Genomic DNA, 21,286 nt, shown 5'->3' with positions numbered 1-21,286 from the left:
GCTCCTAGATATTGTTGTGTCTGACACGGTTCGAGGTGTGATTTTGTATAGTTGATGGAGAAACCCAGTTTGTGAAGGGTTTGTATGACATATGTGGTGTCGTTTGTGCACTTTTTTACTGTGTTGGTCTTGATTAGCCAATCGTCCAGGTAAGGAAACACATGTATCTGTTGTCTCCTGATATGTGCTGCTACTACTGCTAGACATTTTGTGAACACTCTTGGTGCAGTTGTTATTCCGAATGGCAACACTTTGAATTGGTAATGTATTCCTTTGAATACGAACCTTAGGTACTTTCTGTGAGAAGGGTGTATCGGTATATGAAAGTACGCATCTTTTAGGTCTAATGTGGTCATGTAATCTTGCTGTTTGAGCAGTGGAATGATGTCTTGTAGTGTGACCATGTGAAAGTGGTCCGATATGATGTAGGTATTTAGTGTCCTGAGATCTAATATTGGTCTTAATGTTTTGTCTTTTTTTGGAATTAGAAAGTACAGGGAGTAAACTCCTGTGTTTTTTTGTTGTACTGGTACTAACTCTATTGCATCCTTTTGCAGTAGTGCTTGAACTTCTAGTCCTAAAAGTTCCAAATGTTGTGGTGACATTTTGCGTGTTTTTGGAGGGATGTTTGGTGGGAATTTGTGGAATTCTATGCAATAGCCATGTTGGATTATTGCTAATACCCAATTGTCTGTTGTAATCTGCTGCCAAGATTGGTAGAATTGGCTTAGTCTTCCCCCCACTGGTGTTGAGTGAAGGGGTTGTGTGACTTGAAAGTCACTGTTTTGGTGGAGGTGTTTTTGGAGTCTGGAATCTTCCCCTACTCCTTGGGAATTGACCCCCTCTATATCCCCTGAAACCTCCCCTTTGGAATGAACCCTGATATGGTGTGGTTCTTGTTTGTTGGCTGGTGGTGTCTGTGGGTTGGCCACGAAACCCCCCTCTAAATGGAGTTTTTCTAAAAGAGCCTCTGCTCTGCGGGGAGTAGAGTGCGCCCATGGCTTTGGCCGTGTCTGTGTCCTTTTTAAGTTTTTCAATGGCTGTGTCCACTTCAGGGCCAAAAAGTTGTTTCTCGTTGAAGGGCATATTAAGGACAGCCTGCTGGATTTCAGGTTTGAAGCCTGAAGTGCGGAGCCAAGCGTGTCTCCTTATGGTGACAGCAGTGTTGACTGTTCTCGCTGCAGTATCGGCTGCGTCCAGTGAAGAGCGGATTTGATTGTTTGAGATCGTTTGTCCCTCTTCAACTATTTGCTGCGCCCTTTTTTGGTATTCCTGGGGAAGATGGTCTACGAGAAGTTGCATCTCATCCCAGTGTGCGCGGTCATATCTGGCCAGCAGCGCTTGAGAATTTGCGATGCGCCACTGGTTGGCTGCCTGTGATGCTACTCTTTTTCCTGCCGCATCAAATTTTCTGCTTTCTTTGTCCGGAGGTGGGGCGTCGCCAGATGTATGGGAATTTGCTCTCTTGCGAGCTGCCCCTACTACTACGGAGTCAGGTGGTAACTGCGAAGTAATAAACACTGGGTCTGTGGGTGGTGGTTTGTATTTCTTATCCACCCTTGGGGTGATGGCTCTTGATTTTACGGGCTCTTCAAAAATTTGTTTTGCGTGCCGTAACATCCCTGGTAGCATTGGGAGACATTGATATTGGCTATGTGTAGCCGAGAGGGTGTTAAATAAAAAATCATCCTCTATAGGATCGGAATGCAGTTGGACATTGTGGAATTCTGCAGCCCTAGCCACCAGTTGCGAGTATGAGGTACTGTCCTCTGGCGGTGACGGCTTTGTGGGGTATGAATCGGGATCATTGTCCGGCACTGGGGTGTCATATAGGTCCCAAGCGTCTTGATCCTGATTATCTTGACTTATGGTAGTTTGCGCTGGTGAGTGCATTTGTGGCGGTGTTTGTGCCGGCGATGCCTGTTGTGGTGGAGAGGGCGGAGGCGTGACTTTTTTAACCACTTTGGCTTGTGGTTGTGCGTCATCCTTGAGAAGTCCGATCCTTCTTTTCCTCATTATTGGGGGAAGGGTTGATATCTTCCCTGTGTCTTGCTGGATGTACAGTCTCTTTTGTGTGTAGTCTGATTCTACACTTTGGAGCTCTTGTCCAAATCTGTGCATCTGGCCACTTATTCCTTGTTCCTCTGTGTAGGATGAAGGTGTGGAACTTTTCGGCGCCGAGAGAGAATCTTTTTTCGGCTTCGGCACCGACAGAATTTTTGTGGCTTTCGGCAGTGTGTCTCGGTGCCGATGTTTTTCGGTGCCGGCATCTTGTTTTTGCCTCTCGGAGCCGCTCTCTCGGCTCCGAGGTTGCTCCATGGCGGTCCCTCGACCGGAGTCGGGTGTCTTCGCTATGTGCGTGCCCTTTTTCGGCGCCTTCGACGGGTTGCCGGTTTTATGGGTCGAGCCATGGCCTGTTGGCAGTGGCGTCCCCTGGGCTTTTGTCTTCTCGATGGTTTTAATTTTCGACGTCTTACTCACTGTTTGTTGCTGTTGTTCGACGTCGGAGTCTCCGGATTCTGATTCCGGAACCGAGAATGTTTCTTCTTCGTCGTCGAAACGTTGTTTTGTTGGCGTGGACGCCATTTGTAGACGCCTGGCTCTTCGGTCCCGGAGTGTTTTTCTGGACCGGAAGGCTCGACAGGCCTCACAGGTATCCTCCTTGTGCTCGGGGGACAAGCACAAGTTACAGACCAAGTGCTGATCTGTATAAGGATACTTACTGTGACATTTTGGGCAGAAACGAAACGGGGTCCGTTCCATCGGCTTCGATGTCGCACGCGGTCGGGCCGACCAGGCCCCGATGGGGGAATCGAAGCTACCCCAAAGTCTTCCGATGATCGGTGTCGATGTACCTAACTATCCCGATACCGAACGGAACAATACCGACGCTTTCTTCCGAGATTCTGACTAACTTTCCGAACCGAAACACGGAGCGAAAAGGAATACGTCCGAACCCGACAGCGGAAAAAAACAATCTAAGATGGAGTCGACGCCCATGCGCAATGGAGCCGAAGAGGGAGGAGTCCTTCGGTCCCGTGACCAAAAAAAAGACTTCTTCGAAGAAAAACAACTTGTAATACTCCGAGCCCAACACCAGGCAGCGGACTGTGCAAAACATGTGTATCTGCAGCAACATATGCCATCGAACATGTATTTCTGATGTTTGCTCCCTCACAGCGCTTCAAGTCAACTAACAAAGGCCCAAACAACCAATGGAGAAATATCTATGGTGATTTTACAAAGAGCTTAAGGTGTAAATACCAGGGCGCCATCACAGCTATTTTATTGTAGTTACACCCATTTTCTGTGCAGAAATGCATTCATTGTTTCCGAAAAACCCAATGTGTGGCAGAAAGAAATTGGAGAAAGAGCTCTATAATCTCTATAATAGCAGGAAATAGCTATTACTGGTGCAATTGCATCAGGGCCAAAAGCTGCTGCTACCAGTATTTTTAATTGAGCAATTGCTGCACATCAGTATTTACAGAAGAGGACTTCTGCTGGCTCTAGGTGCAAGTGCACAACATGCTGCTCCTGTGACCACACAATGTTTTGCACTAAGAGTGGGCCTACAGGCTTGTTACTTGGCACAAGCCTCTCCTTTTTGCATTTGTGCAGCTAACAAACCAGAGTCCTGCTTGTGATCCCTGCTGTAGGCAGGGTGTGCCTCTAGGACTTTACTAATCTGGGTTATAGAGGCCTCCATTATGACAGGCGCAGGAATGACGGTAATGCAAGATTGCTTGGGATCTGGTGGAAAAGGTCAATGATCCAGCGTTTTCATTTTCTCAAGTATGAACAACATCTTCATAACTCAGCTTCTAGGACCCTGACCTTGGTAATTACCAGCATGTCTTTCCAAAGAACAACACTTACCCTTGCCTGGAAAAGAAGGCATGAACATAGCCATTCTGATTTTTGCATGTGCTTTGAAACAAAGAGTGAGAAGCAGAGACACAACTCCATGGTCTGGAGTTGTTCATTCCCTTTGCCAGCACTTACAATGTGGTCCACTGCACTGAGCTCCATCTACCAAATATTTCTACACACAAACCCAGATTAAAACCAGAGGCTTATTTTGGGAATGGGAGAGTGGTTGTTTTTGGGATGCAGGATACGGTCTCCCTAAATTAATCAGCAACATCAAAGATATCTGTTAATCAAAGTCCTAGTTCTCATTTAGCAGTATAAACAGATCCAGGTAGGAGAAACTGTGAGGGACCTTAATAGGTTGTTTTGTTGAATCTCACCCACACTATCTGTGGCATGCTTCATCATCGAGTCTCATTCTGGTCCCTTTAAACCAGGGTGGGCTCAACCGTATTATAGGGAGCATTTCCGATATCTGCTAACCACTTCTAATAGAAAAGAAGCTCTGTAGCACCAGTTTCTCTGGGTAGATGTTCAAGTAGAGAGGCTTAGTTGAAAAACCCTGAAGCCCACTGACTCTACTGCAGATGTTACAGCCAAGAGAAAAGCGGTCTTGATGGTAAGGCACATGAGTGGACAATTGTGCAAAGACTCAAAGGGAGCACACAAAAGAAAAGTCAGGACAAGATCAGGGTCCCACTGGGGCATAATGAAAAGGGAAGGTTGAAACAAATGTTGCAAACCTTTCAAGAATCTTTTTACAATAGGGGATTTGAAGAGGGATGGCTGGTCAGGCAACCACAAAAAAAAAACAGAAATAGCAGAGAGATAGCCCTTAAGAGTGCTCAGAGCAGAACCATGCTGGGCAAGAGAAAGGAGAACCTGAGAAAGGGGGGGCAGAAAGGGGATCCAATTGTCTTTCTGATCATCATGCTACAAATTTTCCCCAATGGCAGGCATACACCATCTTTGTGGAGGGACGTGCGGTTGCCAAGATAATGTTACTGACTTTGGTTGGAAGGTCGAAAGCTGTCAACTGTTGCTGCCCAATCTCCACACAAGAAGGCACAAGAGCTGATTGGTTCAGGTGGAGAACCCTCCCCAGCTGCTGTGACAGAAGATCCTCCTGAAGGAGCAAACACTACGCGCCCAGCCCAGAGCCACAAGAATGACTTGTGCCCGATTGTTCCTGATGTTCTTGAGAACTCTGGGCAGGAGTAGTGGGGGCAGAAAGGCATACAGGACACCTAAGCTCCACTTGAGACGAAAAGCGTCCCAGACGGAGAATCGCTTTGGAAATTCCAGCATGCAGCACTACTGACATTGCACGTTCTCGGGCGGTGGCTTTCCCCACTGCTGAAAGAGACTTTGCACCACCTTCCGGATGGAGATGCCTGACCTGTGAGGCATCTTCAGTTGAGTTTGTCTACTCTGGTATTCAGAGAGTCCGCTAGATGCTGAACAACCAGGTATATGCTCTGACATTCCAGCTATTCCAGACAAAGGGTCCACGACCCCACCCAGCCTTGCTTGCTGAAGTACCACATGGTGGTGGTGTTGTCTGAACACTTGCACTAGCTTTCCCCAGCAGGTTGTTGTGGAGTCCGGATTCCGTCAGAGACCAGAGTCCTCTGATCTCCACCTCTCCGAGAGGGCCGGCCCATCCAAGGTCTGACACATCTGTTACTATTGTCAGATCTGGTTGGGGAAGGAAGAGGGGTCTGTCGCTGACCCATCTGCTGTTCATTAGCCACCACTGCAGATATTTTGCAGTTCCCCTGGGTTCGGAGAGATTCCCTGGATGCTGCACCCATTGGAACTTCAGATCCCACTGCAGAGCCCTCATATGTCAGCGGGCATAAATCACAAGCAGGATGCAGGAGGGCATGAGTCCCAGCAGCCTCAGAGTCAGTCTCAACAAAATCCACGATAGAGACTGAAACATTGGTATCATAGCCTGAATATCCTGGACTTGCCATTCAGAAGGATAAGCCTGGAACTGCACCATGTCCAGAACAGCTATGATGAAGGGAAGCATCTAAGAGGGAGCCAGATGTGACTTTGGCGCTGGCACCAGGAAGTAGCACAAATAGCAACCACGTCCACCTTCTGGCATCTCCACCATCTCTCTGTCTCCCTCGGATAAGAGAGACATCACTTCCTCGTGGAGAAGGGATAGGTGATCCTCCGTCAGTCTGTCATAAATTGGTGGCATGAGGGGAGGGATAGTCACGAAGGGGAGAGTAGCCCCTTTGGACAATTTGTAAAACCCACCTGTTCGTTCTTATGGACCGCCGTGGGGCAGGTGATGGTGAATCCTGCCGCCCACTAAGTGCCCATGACTGTAAGAGGACAGAATATGAGCGTTTGGAGGCTGCAGCTGGTGGGTGTGGGGATTGAGGTGCCGGACTGACCCAACAGCTGGTTGCCCAACCCATGAGGTCTGTGGGTACCACATTCTTGGCCACGCAGAGGCTGGAAAGCATTCACCACATGGTGGCTGGGGGGTATAGATGTGGCTGGAAGCCCCTGCCATGGCCACGAAAGAAGCAAAACATGGAGTGGGGGTAGCAAGGAGCCATGGAAAGGCCCAAGGACCTGGCTGCAGCACTCCTGGTCTTAAAGCGCTCCAGCGCTGAATCCAACTTGTCTCCAAAGAGACAGGAGCTATCAAAGAGCATGTCCAGAAGCAATGCATGGGCATCCCCAGAAAATCCAGTTGCCCTCAACTAGGCGTGGCATCACAAGGCCAATGTAGATGAAACCACCCAGCCCAGTGAGTCACTCGTGTCTAGTCCACACAGAATTGGGAACTTAGCTGCATCCTAACCCCGGCGGCAACAGCCTGGGAAAGAACAGCCTGCACTTCCTCCGAGACCATCAACAGCACCTACACAACCGTATTTCACAGAACGTGGGAATAGCAGCCCAAAAGGCACGTAGTGTTCACAGACTGCAGTGCCAGGCTAGTGGAAGAAAACATCTGCTTCCCTAAAGTGTCCAGCCTCTTGGATTCCCGAGCCAGTGGTGTGGTTGAGAATGTGCCAGGATTTACATGGGAGGTGGAGGCATAGACTGTCAAGCTCTCCGGGGTGGAATGTTGTGAGAACAAGTTTGGGCCCCCAGGAGCGGGACGGCGACAGCAGGCAATTGTCCTGTTCACAAGAGCACCTGTGCTGGGGTTGCACTAGGTCCCAAGCAAGATATCAGTAGGTGCCTCATCAAAAGGAAGGGGAAGTTCTGATGGGGTCACTCCAGCTGTAGCACTTCTGTCAAGATATTTGTCTTGACCGCCACTGAGGGTAGGCTAAAGTCCAGGACCTTGGTTGGCCTCCTCACGACCATTGCAAAGGACGCTCCCTAGCCACGGTAGAGGGGGAAAGACTGCCAGTATCTAGAGAACTGCCCAGGCCACAGGTCTCATCCAGATCCTCACACCAGTCCATGACCCCTTCGATTCCTTCCCAAGTCCTAGCCCATAAGAATAGGGCTGAGGCTCTGACCTGGAAGGCATGGCTCCAGTTGGCACCAGAGTCAGCGTTGGGTGACGCCCCTCTGGCTCTGTATCAGAGTTGGGGATTAGAATGGAGACAGCAGCGCCGGTGGGAGTTGGGAGCATAGACATCAGAAATGGCATAAGGGAAGGTTGCAATGCCACGACAGGCATCAGTCCGGATCCAGGAATTGATCCAACTAGGGGCCAACTAGTGCTGGGGCTAGAGCTGCAGGCACAGAACCAGAAGGCGACCCTGCTGACCCCTCGGGGCCCAACGGGGTGCCAGAGGGAACGGGCCACCGAAATATGATGCACATGGCCTCACAGAACTCAAGGGTTGCTCTGCATTTCAGAAACTCAAGAGGCACAGAAACAGCCCAGGCGATGGCTCTCCCCTGGAGCCTGGCCTCCTCGAATGTGGGAGCTACCTCATCTTGTTGGGCGGCTGACAGGGTGAAGTCTTTTTTACCTCTTCTTCTTCTTGTGTTGGTGTGACTTACAGGAGTGAATTGATTACTTCAAGCTCGAGAAGGATCTCACACTCGGTGACCGCTCCCAGGACCTTCCGCCTGACCGGGACCTCAATGGTCATGGCAATGCACATCAACCTGCTAGGAGCTTGAGAGATCACTCCTTAAGGCCTTTGGGTTCATGCCCAGCCGTCGGCACAGGCCTTCGGGTCATAGTCGAGCTTGAGGCAACAGAGGCATACAAGGTGTGGGTTCATCACCAACACTGCTCAGTGACAGGCAATCTTAGTGCTTGAAGTCGGACTTCCTTGATGGTTTCCTGCCATACAAGGAGGAAAAACAAAAACAAAAAAACTCTTTCACAAAAGTCAAAAAATAAGTTTAGTCAAAAAATGACTAAGGGGTAGCTCTTCCCGGATCTGCACCAACTGGCCCAGAAAGAAAAGAGAACTGATGTCAGCACACTGGGTGGCACCTATGTATGTACTGCGTACGTCATATCAGGTGCAGACAACGCTGATAATGCCACGTGAAGCTGAACACCACCACCTACTGGCACGCAAGGGTTCTGCTCACAATTTATTTTCTCCAGATCCAGTCTTACACCTGGGGTTAATTCTAAGGTAAGGAATCTACAGCTAGAAGTCTATCAGATTGAAGTGTCTTTACCTGAGCTGCTACCTGTATGATTGAGAATGATACTACAGTACTGAGGCTGGTCTGAATCTACTACATGCTAAAGGACTGAGTAAGATGTCGATATGCTATGGGATCCTATAAAAAAAAATCAAGGGGTCGTTGGCTTACTGGTGCTCTGTTTACGGAGCACCTTTACTGAATATGTTTTTCTCTACTTCTGTTTCCACTGTGTTTCCACCTGGGTGGACTGCTTGGGGAAGGTGATGTTACTAAACTGTTGGCTTTTTTTAAACACTAAACAATAAGTAAGATCCCTTTCAAAAGCAAGACATCAAGCATTTCTATTGGGCCTTTTCGGACTACTTTTTTATGCTTGATCCTAGAGAATGCCTCCTTTGTTCTGTCTATTCTAAATAAAAAATAAAATAAATTAAAAATGTTTTTTTTTTTAAATAAAATATTTCTCTTTTTAAAAAAAACTAAAAACTGCTCCGGGGTCCTGTGCGGAAGTGAAGATGTTCACTGTTCAAGAGTATTAGCAAAGATCCTGTGACACAGCATCGTCCTTACTCAGGTCATATACTGCCAGCATCAGTACCAACCTTAAAAGTCGTCTGTGCTCCTCAGTCACTTCAATCTGCATGGGTGGGCATACTGTAGAGGAGAGCAACCTCTTCCTCCTAATATCCTTAGGAACAGCTTGATAGGAACCTATGAATGAAACAGCAAATAAAAAGGGAACAAATGCAGTGCAGTTAACACTATGCTTGGTCTATCAATAATACCAATGTAAGCAAAGTGAAGACACAGTCCGTCACATTCCGAAAAAACAAAAAAGTGATATAATAAGCAGGTGGATCAGCATTTGCCTCCCTCAGTCAACCATAGTAAAATATCAGGAGGCCTAGTCCCATTTTGCAGTGCGGTTAGAAGTACTACAGTAAAACTAGTCACATACTGCAAAATATTGCTCACAAACCTACATGCAGATGTCTCTGCCTCTCCTGACTTTAGTGCGTGGAGATATCTAACCTGACTGCAGAGATCTCCACACATTGGTTTTTGCAGTAAATGTGAGGAGACAGGGCCGGGGGCAAATGGCTGGCGTATTTGAAAGGGGGTTACAGTGGACTAAGGAGGTGTTAAGAGACAGACTTGTACCAATTCACAAAAGAACAAGCCCATTCCCATTTGCAAACTGCACTTGTATGGTTACTAACGCCAAAAAGGGCAATTGTAAATGTACTCCAGCTCAGACTTGGAGTAAGTTATCACGATCCATGGCCAACCATTGATACTGCAACACCCTCCTTTTTAACATAATGAGGCTATGGACATAAAATAGAACCCTACAGAAAATAATGCTAAAATAAATATATTTCTACTTAAAAATATATAAAAATGTATTTTAGTGTTGAAAGATTTACCTATAAATAAAAAATAGACATTTTATTTTCACATTATTTTCATATTTTTTGTATTTATTTTTCAATTTAAAAATAAAACTATAAAAAAAAAACAGACACTCAGTTAAATTAATTTAATACATTACTTTAATACGTAATATAAACATGTTATAAACATACAAATAGATCTTTAAAAAATCATCTTAATATAATTAATGTAAGTTAATAAATAGTTAATTTAACATACATTTAATAGTGACTTTTTTATTTGGGTCTTTTTTTATAATAAATATATTATATTAGTTTACATTAATAATTAACAAAATAGTTTTTACAATTTTGTTTTTTAATTTGAATAAGCTTCATACGTTTTCCTATAGTTTACTATAGAAAGATCTCTGCCCCTGTGCCAGATATCTCCACTTATGTATGAAAAGTTACAAGTAGTAACTTCACGCTTGTAAATGAGGCTTCTTCCCCTGGTTTCAAATGTGGCAACATACAAGTCTACATTCTGTACTAAATTTACACTTGTAAATAGTGAACAGCACAAATTAGGTAAATTTACTACAATGTGTCCACATGTAGATTTACTCCTGTGTTTGTTTACCTGTGTGAATAGCCCACTAGGTGTGGCGAATACCACATAAACCATAGCTCGCTATCATGTGAATCTGCGCTAAAATCAAAAAAGGTTTAATAGTTCCATCCATGAGTATGATGCCAGAAACACTAAATTCAACAAAAAGGTTCTCCTTCAAAAATAAATAATGTAAAGTTGGCTGTGAAAACATAACATTTCCTGTTTTAACTGCAAATATACAGAGTCAGAAATCCTACTTTTACATTTTTGCAAAGCTCATAAAATGGTGCCACACAGACATCCGACTCATTACAGAGGCATAAGACTGCCACTGCATGTATGTATAATTTCCTACAATACAGAGCAGTGTCAATTTAGAATTAGTTCATGTTGACAGGTAAAGGAGAGAGAAAGTTCTTAGTTGTCATATCTCTCATAGGTGGGGAGCAATTTATTTGTGGATTTCATAAATATAGCTCTTTACCATCAGTAGTTTTCTGAATTTATAAAAGGTATAATATCTCCAGGCATGTAAGAGATCCGTGAACACAACATTTTAACTAATTTTCATGTTTCCAAAAAGCTAAAAAAAAAACAGAATGAAAACACGGCAAACAAAGGCAAAATGATGTGCTATTTTGAAGCTAGAACATAAGAAAAAAACAGTACATATGGCTGAAAACGACACTCTTAATACTTTTCTTTTTATTTAGAACAAATAAAACACGCAGCTTTTGAAGTACCAGGAAATGCATATTTGCAATATCTAATTCAAAAGTTGTGGACCTAAAAGCAGGGAGGTGGGTGGGGCTTTTATGAATAGTGAAGAAATACTGTTACGAGTATACAACTTTTGCTTCTGCACCACTGGGTTATATCGGATATTCATAATAGGTAGAAAAGAGTAGTAAGCTAACCCAAAACCTAGAAATGAAAAAGGGCTACAATCTTAAGGAAATACATTTCTAAGAGAAGCTTGAAGAGAAAAGTATCTGTGTTGGTGTATGAATCAAATACAATATTGTTTAGAAAGTGGCAGCAAATGTCAGGGGTGGGAAAATTCCTCATTAAAGTAGAAGTAGCCACCTTCTCCCTCGTGGAGTGAGCCCTAGGCTTGCCAGGTAAGCCCATTTGTTTTTACGTAGTGAAATAATGCTAGAAATTATGCACCTGACTATGCTCTGTTTACAGGAGGCTCAGCCTGTCTGTGCAGCACCATCACTGACAAACAACTGTTATACCTTAACATTTGTCTTTAGTCGTATTCAAATAGTAACACAAAGCCTTTATCAAAATCAGGAATCAATAAAGACCTCTCTGCTGGAGACAATGCATTTAGAAACACATAGCGAAGTAAAATGATTGAGATAATGTGAAAATGAGAGCACCTTTTCGGAGAAAAGAAGGGTGAGTTCCTAAAGTCCTTTTGTTTTGATGGAACAGAAACATGTATGGTTCACCAGTACACAAAGCATCAATAAATATAAACTAGCTTGTTCATTAGTCTCTTATGTATCAGAAGGGACATCTAAAGAACATTTGTACATCACCATTGGTATGGGCAATCTGGAATGATGAGGTTCAGTTTTGCTTTGCTGAGTCAACTTGGTGATCATCCTGGGAAGAAGTGGATCAGAGGAGAAGCGTAAAGAAATCCTCTCCATCTGCACATCGAAAGTGCATTGTGGGAATAAGGAAGACACACAGAACTCATGGTCATAATTACTCAACATCTTTCCTCCCTAGGCTGAGCATTTATCAAAGAGCACAGGAAGAGTGGCCAAAAGCACTGGGACACGAAATACCACCAGTGTCAGGAAATACAAATGCTGTTTTTTCACTCAGAAAGAGTAGTAGAAAGAAAGGAAATGCCCAAAGATGTCAAGTGAAGCTAAAGAAAGCAGGACTGTGTTCAGGATCCTTCACACATAGCAGAAAAAAACGAACTGCCTAACAGACTTACCAAGGGCAATATTGGAAAGGACAGGCATCACAGATTCTTAAAGAAGCAGTGTTTAATTCCTTATGTGTTTGCATTGGGTCATCATTTTTAACCATATCCGATTTGCTTGTTTGGCTACTTTGTATAAAAAAAAGTGTTTCTTTCTTTGGGATGCTTTTGTTTTCTGGCTTTATTGGAAAACGTTTTTAAAATGTTGTGCTCAGGGACACAGACTGATATTCTACTTTTTAGAATATTAGAGATAATCCTGTGGTGAAGAAGAAGTACCCCATATAAGTTGTATTTTTATCTTCATCATGAGGTAGTAAATAATGTTCATGAACACTCACTAGAACAGCAACAGCTCTCCTTGTCTTCCTTTTTCATAGTAATGCTCTAAGTCCAATCTATGTATGTCAAATTCAACTTCTAGCAAAGCAAACTGTGCCATCCCAGCTCTCTTATGTCCCAGCCCCTTTTGATTTGTTTGTGCTTCTGAATCATAGCCTTGTTTTACAGCCTTGTGGACAGTTGCCTCACATAGGCGTGAGGCACAATCTGGAGTCATTAGATACTGAGGGTCCTATGGACTCTAGGTTCAACTGTTGGGCTTCAAGTCCTTGCCACTGAGCCCTCCCTCTAGGGAGAAGCCTTGTAGATTAATGGCATAAAGTGGCATGATGGATATCCTTAAGTACCAAGTATCAATGTCAAGGGACTCTCTGTTAACCGAGGGAATATCTCAACATCACTGTTCACTCAATTTGGAAGGAAGCCTCTGAAGAACCTCTCTCTAGGAATGAGAGTGAAGAGTGGAAAAACTTAGGTAGGAACAAGCACCCTTTAGGTGGGCAGAAAACAAGTACACCTTTTACCCTATGTCTCTAGTGAACTGCTCCTGGAGGAGGCTCTAATGGGCAGTGTGCTCAACAAACAGAAAACCCTGGCAGACTGCTTGAAATTAGCCACCCCCAGGTAAATATACATATTAGCTGGCTGCTGGTTAAAAGCCTTATATGACGCTATCCTGTGGCTCTCACCTGCAATGAGCTGCTCCAAACGAACACGTTCGTGGGCTGCATGCTGATCTACTAGAACGAGTAGATTACCATCTATAAGCAGTGAGAAACATGTGAAAATTTAGATCAGTGGTAATATAATCAGTAAAGTTATTAAAATAGTAAACAACAACACTTTATTTTTTACAAGTTAGCCTACCGTCTCTGCTATGATGGGTATAGCAGAGGGGGCACCTGGCGGGGGGGGGGCACCATAAATGATTGTAAGCAAGTTCCATGAAGAGGGAAAGAAAAAGTTACGTATCTGTAACTATAGTTCTTCAATTTTAGTATCTTTCATAGATTCACATGCATGAAACATTCCCATTGACGAGCTGAGAGTTCCACAATACACACAGCGAGCAGTACTATGTTGCATGGGAAGAAAGCTTTGTCGTGATCAAAAAAGTAACATATTCACATCATTTAAAAAATATCAGAAGCTCTTTACCTTTCCCTGCCCAATCCACCATGCTGCTAAGATTTTGTAGCACAGGTGTTTGAAAAAATGAACACGGCATGAGTGACCCCTAGATGGGGAGGAGGGTGGGTTGTAAGTGAATCTATGAGAAATACCAATACCATGGAATTACAGATACAGGCAAGTAACCTTTTCCTTCGCCAAGCTTGGATCTTTCACAGATTCACACACTTGAATCAGAGTAGCAATCAGTAATTTACAGCACAAAGGATTATATCAGATGGTCGAAAAAAGATAAAAGGAAGAAAAGGCTTTCCTTAATGAAAGATGATGCAGTACAGCTGGTCCAAACGCTGCATCTCTGTTAACTGTTGAGTCAAGACAGTAATGCTGAGTAAATTTATGTCTGTTCATCGAACACTTGGCTTCTCTGCAAATGTCCACAATAGGAATTCCAGCAAATATGGCTGTAGCAGTAGACACTCACTTTTTGTGGAACGTGCCCTGACATTTAATGTAAGAGTATAACCTGCTTTATTATGGCAAGAGACTATGGCAGCAGACATCCAGCAGGCTATTCATTGTTTCAAAAGTTATCTTCCTTTTTGTGGGTGACGAAAGGACACTAATTGTTGATCGGATTGTTGGGAAGATTTTGTTCTGTCAATATGACAACATTTTAAACATTTTGGAGATCCAAGGGATGAAGGGCTCTTTATGCTACATTGCTTGGATGCTGGAAACATGTTTTAACATTACTGGCTCGTTTAAGGTTCATCTGTGGTTTATATATGAAACAAGGGTTCATTTGCAATATGACTATCATCTCTGAACTAGAGAATAGGCTCCTTTTTAGGCTGAATCGCACTAACCATCTTGGCAAAGTCAGTGTTATCAGAAGTGGCATTTTTCAAGAAAGGAATTTAAACTCTCTTTTGTGGATTGGTTCAAAAGGACTCTTCAATAGTTGGGCCTATGTTTAAATGCCAATGGTTAGGTGGGATTCTGATTGGAGGAAAAAGCCTGAATAGGCCTTACAAAATTCTTTAATGGTTCTATCAGACCAGAGTTATGGCTGATTGAGTGTCCTCCTTTATAGTGATAAGGCCACTGGATAGACTCTGACTGATGCATGACTTAATTCAGATTTAGCTAGTTGTAAAAGGTACAGCAATTTGTGTTGTGGCAGAGATAATATTGGGTGTATATGATCATTAGCACACCAAGAACAGAATTGTTTCCATTTAGCTCCATAACATTTGTTTGCTGAAGCTCCTCTGGTATTTGGAAATACATCTGTGCAGTGCTCTGGAATATCTTGAAGGCAGATTTCAATGAATTCAGGATCCAAGCTGTCAGGCTTGGAGAACTCCAACCTGGGTGTAGAATTTGGCAGTTGCATAATGTCAACAGGTTTGGTGATGGTTTCAACAGAATTCTGGGTTGTTCTGAGAGAAGTAGCTCTGTGAACCAGGACTTTCTGGGCTACCAGGGAGCTATTGGAATGAGCCAACGCTACTCTCTCAATATTTGTCAGGACACTTGGGATAAATGGAAAGAGTGAGAAAGCGTATTTACACATTCCTGACTATTTGACTCAAAAGGCATTCCAACATGATCCGGGAAGGTCATGCCTGCTCGCTTTGTACCGGCATTTGCTGCTCTCAACGGTTTCTAACAGGTTCAGATTTGGTCTATCCCTGTGAAATGAATTGTTTTTGATGCAACTCTCAATCGTGACATTCTTTTGGAGCTCTGCTGAGGTTGTCAGCTTAGGAGTTAATGACACCTGGTGGATGTTCCACCCTTACCTATCCCAGTCAAATATTTTTTGTGCTTCTTTGGACAGTTGTTGGAAATGTATTCCTTCTTGCTTGTTAACGTAAAACATACTTGTATTATTGTCTGTTCGTATCATCACTGAGGAATTTTTTATTATTGGAAGGAAGGAATGGAGGCCTAATGCTATGGTTTTCAAATCTGGTATGTTAATATGCAGTAGCGCTTCTTTGGGCAACCACTTGCCACTGAGCTCCCTGCAAGTGAGCTCCCCAGCACTCTTAAGGAGGTGTCCGTATTCATGACAAACTGACTGCAGTCTTGTAGCAAAGACAATCCTGCGTCGGTATTTTTGTGTTGTGTCTACCATGGTAAAGCTTCTTTCATTCGGTCTGTCACTTTTATGAGACTGTCAAATGATCCTTGCACTTGACACAATTGTTTGTAGAGTTCCACCTGAAAGGGTCTCATGGGAAGGGAGCAATGAAGAATCAAACGGATGCTGGATGACATCATCCCTGAAAATGACTTGAAGAGTTTGTGACTTTTCTTTTTATACTTTCTTGGCTATTTTCTTTAGGTGTTCCTGTCTCTCCATGAATGAACAGGCTTTCTGCACCACAATATGTAGTATTGCTACGAGGAACTGTATCATTTTTGAAGGGTTAATGAAGATATGTTTTTGTTTAAAGTAGGTCCTAATTCTGTGATTAGCCACAAGCTGTGTCTGATAGATTTCTTTGTGACTTTGCAGGAATTTCCTTTGACTAAGCAGTCAATCACTCAATCAATCAAACATTCAGCAGATTTGTATAGCGCATTTATCGCAAGTGAGGGTATCCAGGCGCTGAGGCTGTTGCCAGGATCCTCATTCGAACAGCCAGGTCTTGAGGCCTCTTATGAATTCTTGGATTGAGGGAGAAGTTCTTGGATGGGGAGGCTGCTCCAGGTTTCTGCTGCGATGTAGGAGAATATGTGCCCTTTTGTAGGTGCTCCAGCAGATGCAGTGGGGTGGGGGTTGCGCTAGAGAGGACAAGCACAGGTGTCTGGAGGGGATGTGGAAATTCAGTCAGTGGTTCAAGCAGTCAGGTCCTTGGTTGTGTAAGGCTTTGTAAGTATATGTCAGTAACTTGAATTGGCATAGTTTGTGCATGGGGCGCCAGAGGAGGTTCCTCAGGTGCCTGGCTGCTGGCTGTGGATGATTTGGAGTCTTGTCATGAGCTGCGTTGTGAGTCTGGCATGTAGGGCGTTGCCACAGTCTGGGGGCGGCTGGTGATGAGGGCCTGTGTGATGGTCCATATAGATATGGGAAATTTTTATGTCCTGCTTCTGTAGCCATGCACTTTATGAATATTCTTGGGCCTGACTTGAGTTCAAACAGTAAAAACCTTGAAATGACAGTGGCGACCGGCCACTTCAAATTGCAGGTATTTATGGTGATGTATGTAACAACTAGCCGCGACACATAAAAGCCTCTTCCTCACTTGTTAAATTCTGCAAGAAGCTGAAGACCTGGCTTTTCAAGTAGTCCTACTAGGTCACATCTGTTCAGCGCCAGGATACCCTCCCAGGTGATAGTGGGCTCTACAAATCGGCATAACAATCTGAAAAATGCAAAATCAGTTTCCATTCTCCCGACTTCTTTTTTTAGGAGGAAGAAGTGAGAATAGATGCTCACATTTCGCTGCCATTTGGGGACTTCTTCTATTACACCGTTTTTTGCACACTATGCAACTCTTAGCTTTTAACAGATGGAGATCTGAATGTGGCTCTCTGGGTGGTTGTGTAGGTGTAGTTTTTTTTAATGAATTCCAGGGTGTGAACAAACCGTAAGAGATTCATCACCCAGTGGACGGATGTTATAGCTGCCCACTGTCTGTAAAAAGATGTGATTATTCGACCTACAGACATTCCTTGATTCATTGTGCCTGTCAGTTTTGTAGTGTCACTGTAATCAAGAGTGCTCGTTGCCACTTGATTGATTTGAGGATTTGTTTTGAGGGACATGCTTACGGTAGGATGCTGGTGGTGGAGGTCCATATTGCTACGTATAACTCTGACTGTATGTCTGTTGAATTAGTTGGTACGGTTGATATTTATAAGGTTGCTAATGTCTTCTATGAGGAAAATTGACCTCTCCCTCACGCTCCTTGAAAAGGCTGCGGACACCTGTGTTGTTTGATCCCTAAGGACAGTGCTTTCTCTGTAACTGTTTCAATTGCCTGGAGTGCTTCATAAACATGCTGTTCAAAAATTGATTCTCCATTGTATTGGATGTCTATTTTTCTACTCTGTCCCTTAGGTCTGAATAAGGTAGAGCAAAGCTAACCTTGCCTGCGCAGTACTGCAGCACCAGCTAATTGACGGAATCCTTTTGAAGCAATGTCCATTGGGCTATATATGATTTTCAAAGAGGTTTTCTCTCCTTCAAGCAGAATTGTAGTTCCTTCTTATCATCACATAGGTATTCAGAAAACAGTCCAATATTTGAGTGCTTCTGGTGGTCATATCTCGCAAGAAATGCCAAAGCATTAGTTGCTTTGACAGATATCGCTGTAGTACCTGAAAAACGTTTGCCAATGTTGTCAAGCCTTCTTCCTTTTGTGTCAGGTAGGGCTGAGCATGGAGGATTTGGGTTCCTCAATTGTCACTGGGTTGTGTGCATCACTGCTGAATCTGCAATGGGGTTACCAATGAGACAAGCTATGGTGCTGTCAGGGCTTTATATTTTTTGTATGATCTAGGAACTACCAGAGCCACTGTGTCTGGGTTCATCATTACTTCAAGAGCTTCTGTTCAAATCTGATCAATAGCTAGAATGGGTTTTATTGTCTTTCTTGAAGGGTTTTTAAAATGACACACAAAGCAGACGTTTTCTCTAGCTTTCTCAATGAGACTGTGAAAACCCCAGATGTCACCTGAAGGTGAATTTGACGTTGGTGGAGTGTAATCTCTTGTAAAGGGTACTATATAGCCATCCCACTCAGGGCCTGCGGACTGAGGAGAAATTGGACGTGTTTGATTGGGGATTACCAGAATATGGGCTGATTGTAGCTGGAGGATTCGATTACATTGTCAAGGGTAAGTGTGATACCAAAGACGTGGATGGTGGCTATCTTGTAAAAGAACGCATATGGGTTCATAGAGTGGATGGTCTTGCATGAGGCCTTGACCGAAGTGAAGAATGTGGCCTTGGAGGGTGGCTTGCATGGTGAGATGTAGACTCTGGAAATCATTTGTAGTGGTCTGAGAGCATTAGGTGTTAATCTGTAACCAATGCTACAAGAGTTTGTACCAACTCTTCCTGCGAAGTCTGTGCATTTTGCTTATAAAGAGGATATCTCTATTGCCAGGCGTCATCATCATTTTGAAAGGGCTGGTAACATTTTCTGTAATCTAGGTCTTGTGGATGACTATGGTTCCTGAGTAGAGATCTTCTGTTGATCGATAAATCTCACTGACACTTACCCCTTAGCCGAGTCGGAGTATATCCAGGACCAAATGGTTTGTCATCACCATCATCGTCGGAGCCTTTCGTATCGAATAGTCTGTGTGGTGAGAATTAAAATACCTTGCTCAGTGAGGTGTGTTTCAGTATTAGTGGCATTGCAATGCTGTTCTCTGTGATTAGAGTAATCCTGAAGTATTTTGCTGAAGATTGGACTGTTGTCGACTAACTCATCCTCAGTGTTGTAGTTGTCCTGGATCGCCCTGTAATCTGTATTGAAACAGCAGTCGTCTGTGTCATTACTGACAATGTTATAATTGACTTTGCTGTCAGGATCTTAGAGGTGCTGTTGTCAAAGGTAGCTTCGTCGTTGACGGTGAAGTGTTCTTTGTTGATGGTAGTCTAGTTATCAATGATGCCAACAATGATCTCATTGACAATGAAGAAGTTGTTGACTTATATTTTGATGCCAACCCCTTACGGGCTTTCTTTGGGGCTGATGGCTATTAATTTTTATTTTATGGGCTGACTTTACATTATTCTTTTCAATCAGCACCACTACATCATGAGTCACCTCAGTGTGCCTCAAAAATGTTTATGACATTTTCTTGGAGGCTCCACAAAGGTTGAGAAATTTTGCTCAGATAAAAGTTATTCTACTTTTTGAAATAAAGGTTTCTTTTGATATGCACTTCTGGAGTCATAAAATTAGTCTACACTCACAATCTGGAAGTTTTATTAATGGAAAAAGTGTGAAATGGCTTGTAATCCTTAGACTTGTGATCAGGATATAAGCAATATATGCAGTCATTGAGGTGGGATCTTCAGAAAAAAGTATTTTCCTTCCACGTGGCCTTAAAATACCTTTTTAGAGGATTCAGATGTTCAGAGAATAAGCAAGATGGATTTATTCACAGGAATACAGAAAAAGCAGAACATTTTCCATATATCTGGCAGAACTCTAGGGACTCCCTTCACACATGACTTGTGGTAGAAAACTCAGTATGGTGACCTGGGTAAATGATGCAAATAGGCTACTTCTGTGACTATATGAACACTTTATGTGTATGTTTAGCATTGTACTGTTCTCTATTTGTACCATGGGGCTACCAGCTCGACAACAATGATGATTTGAACATGTTAATCTATGAAAGATCCAAAACTGGAAAAGTTAATGCTACCATGTTAAACACCAATGGTGGTTTCTTAACATTTCTTTAACATTAACCTAACATACTTGAAAAGTGCACACTCATCACAAGACTTTTCTTGGAGCTATATGGATGTTTATTATTACCCAACTCAATGGTGCCCATTCAGTAAACTGAATAGGCACCTCGAGATTCAAACCTGTGACCACTGGGATAGTCAAAGATCCCTGTAATAAATTGATCAGTCCGATGGGGCAAGCAGAAAGCAAACAATAATATCACAGTCAAGTAAAGGAGACATATTGACTGAATGCTACCGACAGAAAAACAGCTATGGAGAAATGTCTGGAAAAAAGATTCTTCCTTCATAAGCAGGTGTCAAAAAGTGTATATCACTTTAGGGTGTCAAGTTAAGCTAAAATAAATCTGGGTTAACAGAAATATCGAAACACTAGCCTTACTTGTGATTGCAGCACAAATTCAGCTAGATGTTAAAAGGGAAGGTTAGCTTTTCTTCAAAAGTGGAGTAGAGTGGATTCCTACCACAATATGACCCTTCTTTTGAGGTTTCACCTTTCCCTGTACTAAGGATAAACAAGATCCTGTCTACCCAGGAACAGTACAAACATTTACACAAGATCCCATTTCACCTGGGTTTGCGTTCTCCTCACTCTTGGTGTTGATTAAACAGGCAATGAATTTATTATCCACTTGTCGAAGAACCTGTAATTTAAACAATAGCCACACATTTACCATGCATACCTATTTAGAGCATTTACACATTCATTTCATATTTGGATTAGTTTCTCATGGCTCAGGGATAAGAATCTCTAAATTAAACTGTGACACTGCTCTAGATATACGAAATTCATACATACTTGTATTCCTGGCTCTGCATCAGAAGCATCTCATTTAAGTCATAAATTTAAGCATAATTGCCCACTGCCTGCAAGCACTCTGGAACACTGATATCCAATTTTATGAATTTTTGTGAATGTGAAGAGTTCAGCAATGAGCAGT

General features: G+C 43.3%; 1 protein-coding gene across 3 annotated transcripts in view; it reads right to left on the bottom strand.

The window, feature by feature from the left end:
• MLH3 (mutL homolog 3) overlaps positions 1-21,286 on the bottom strand; it is a 156,876-nt gene that overhangs the window by 42,903 nt on the left and 92,687 nt on the right. For all 3 annotated transcript variants that reach the window (XM_069208470.1, XM_069208471.1, XM_069208472.1), the window contains 3 exons: positions 20,917-20,989; positions 13,450-13,521; positions 9,081-9,189 (listed from right to left, as the gene is read on the bottom strand). In XM_069208470.1, coding sequence (XP_069064571.1) covers positions 9,081-9,189; positions 13,450-13,521; positions 20,917-20,989 — 254 coding nt within the window. The remainder of the gene's footprint in view (positions 1-9,080; positions 9,190-13,449; positions 13,522-20,916; positions 20,990-21,286) is intronic.

Source organism: Pleurodeles waltl, chromosome 9 (genome assembly GCF_031143425.1).
Source record: "Pleurodeles waltl isolate 20211129_DDA chromosome 9, aPleWal1.hap1.20221129, whole genome shotgun sequence".
NCBI lineage: Eukaryota > Metazoa > Chordata > Amphibia > Caudata > Salamandridae > Pleurodeles > Pleurodeles waltl.
Note: the sequence above shows the minus strand (reverse complement) of the source record. Positions and strands in the feature narration are given on the sequence as shown.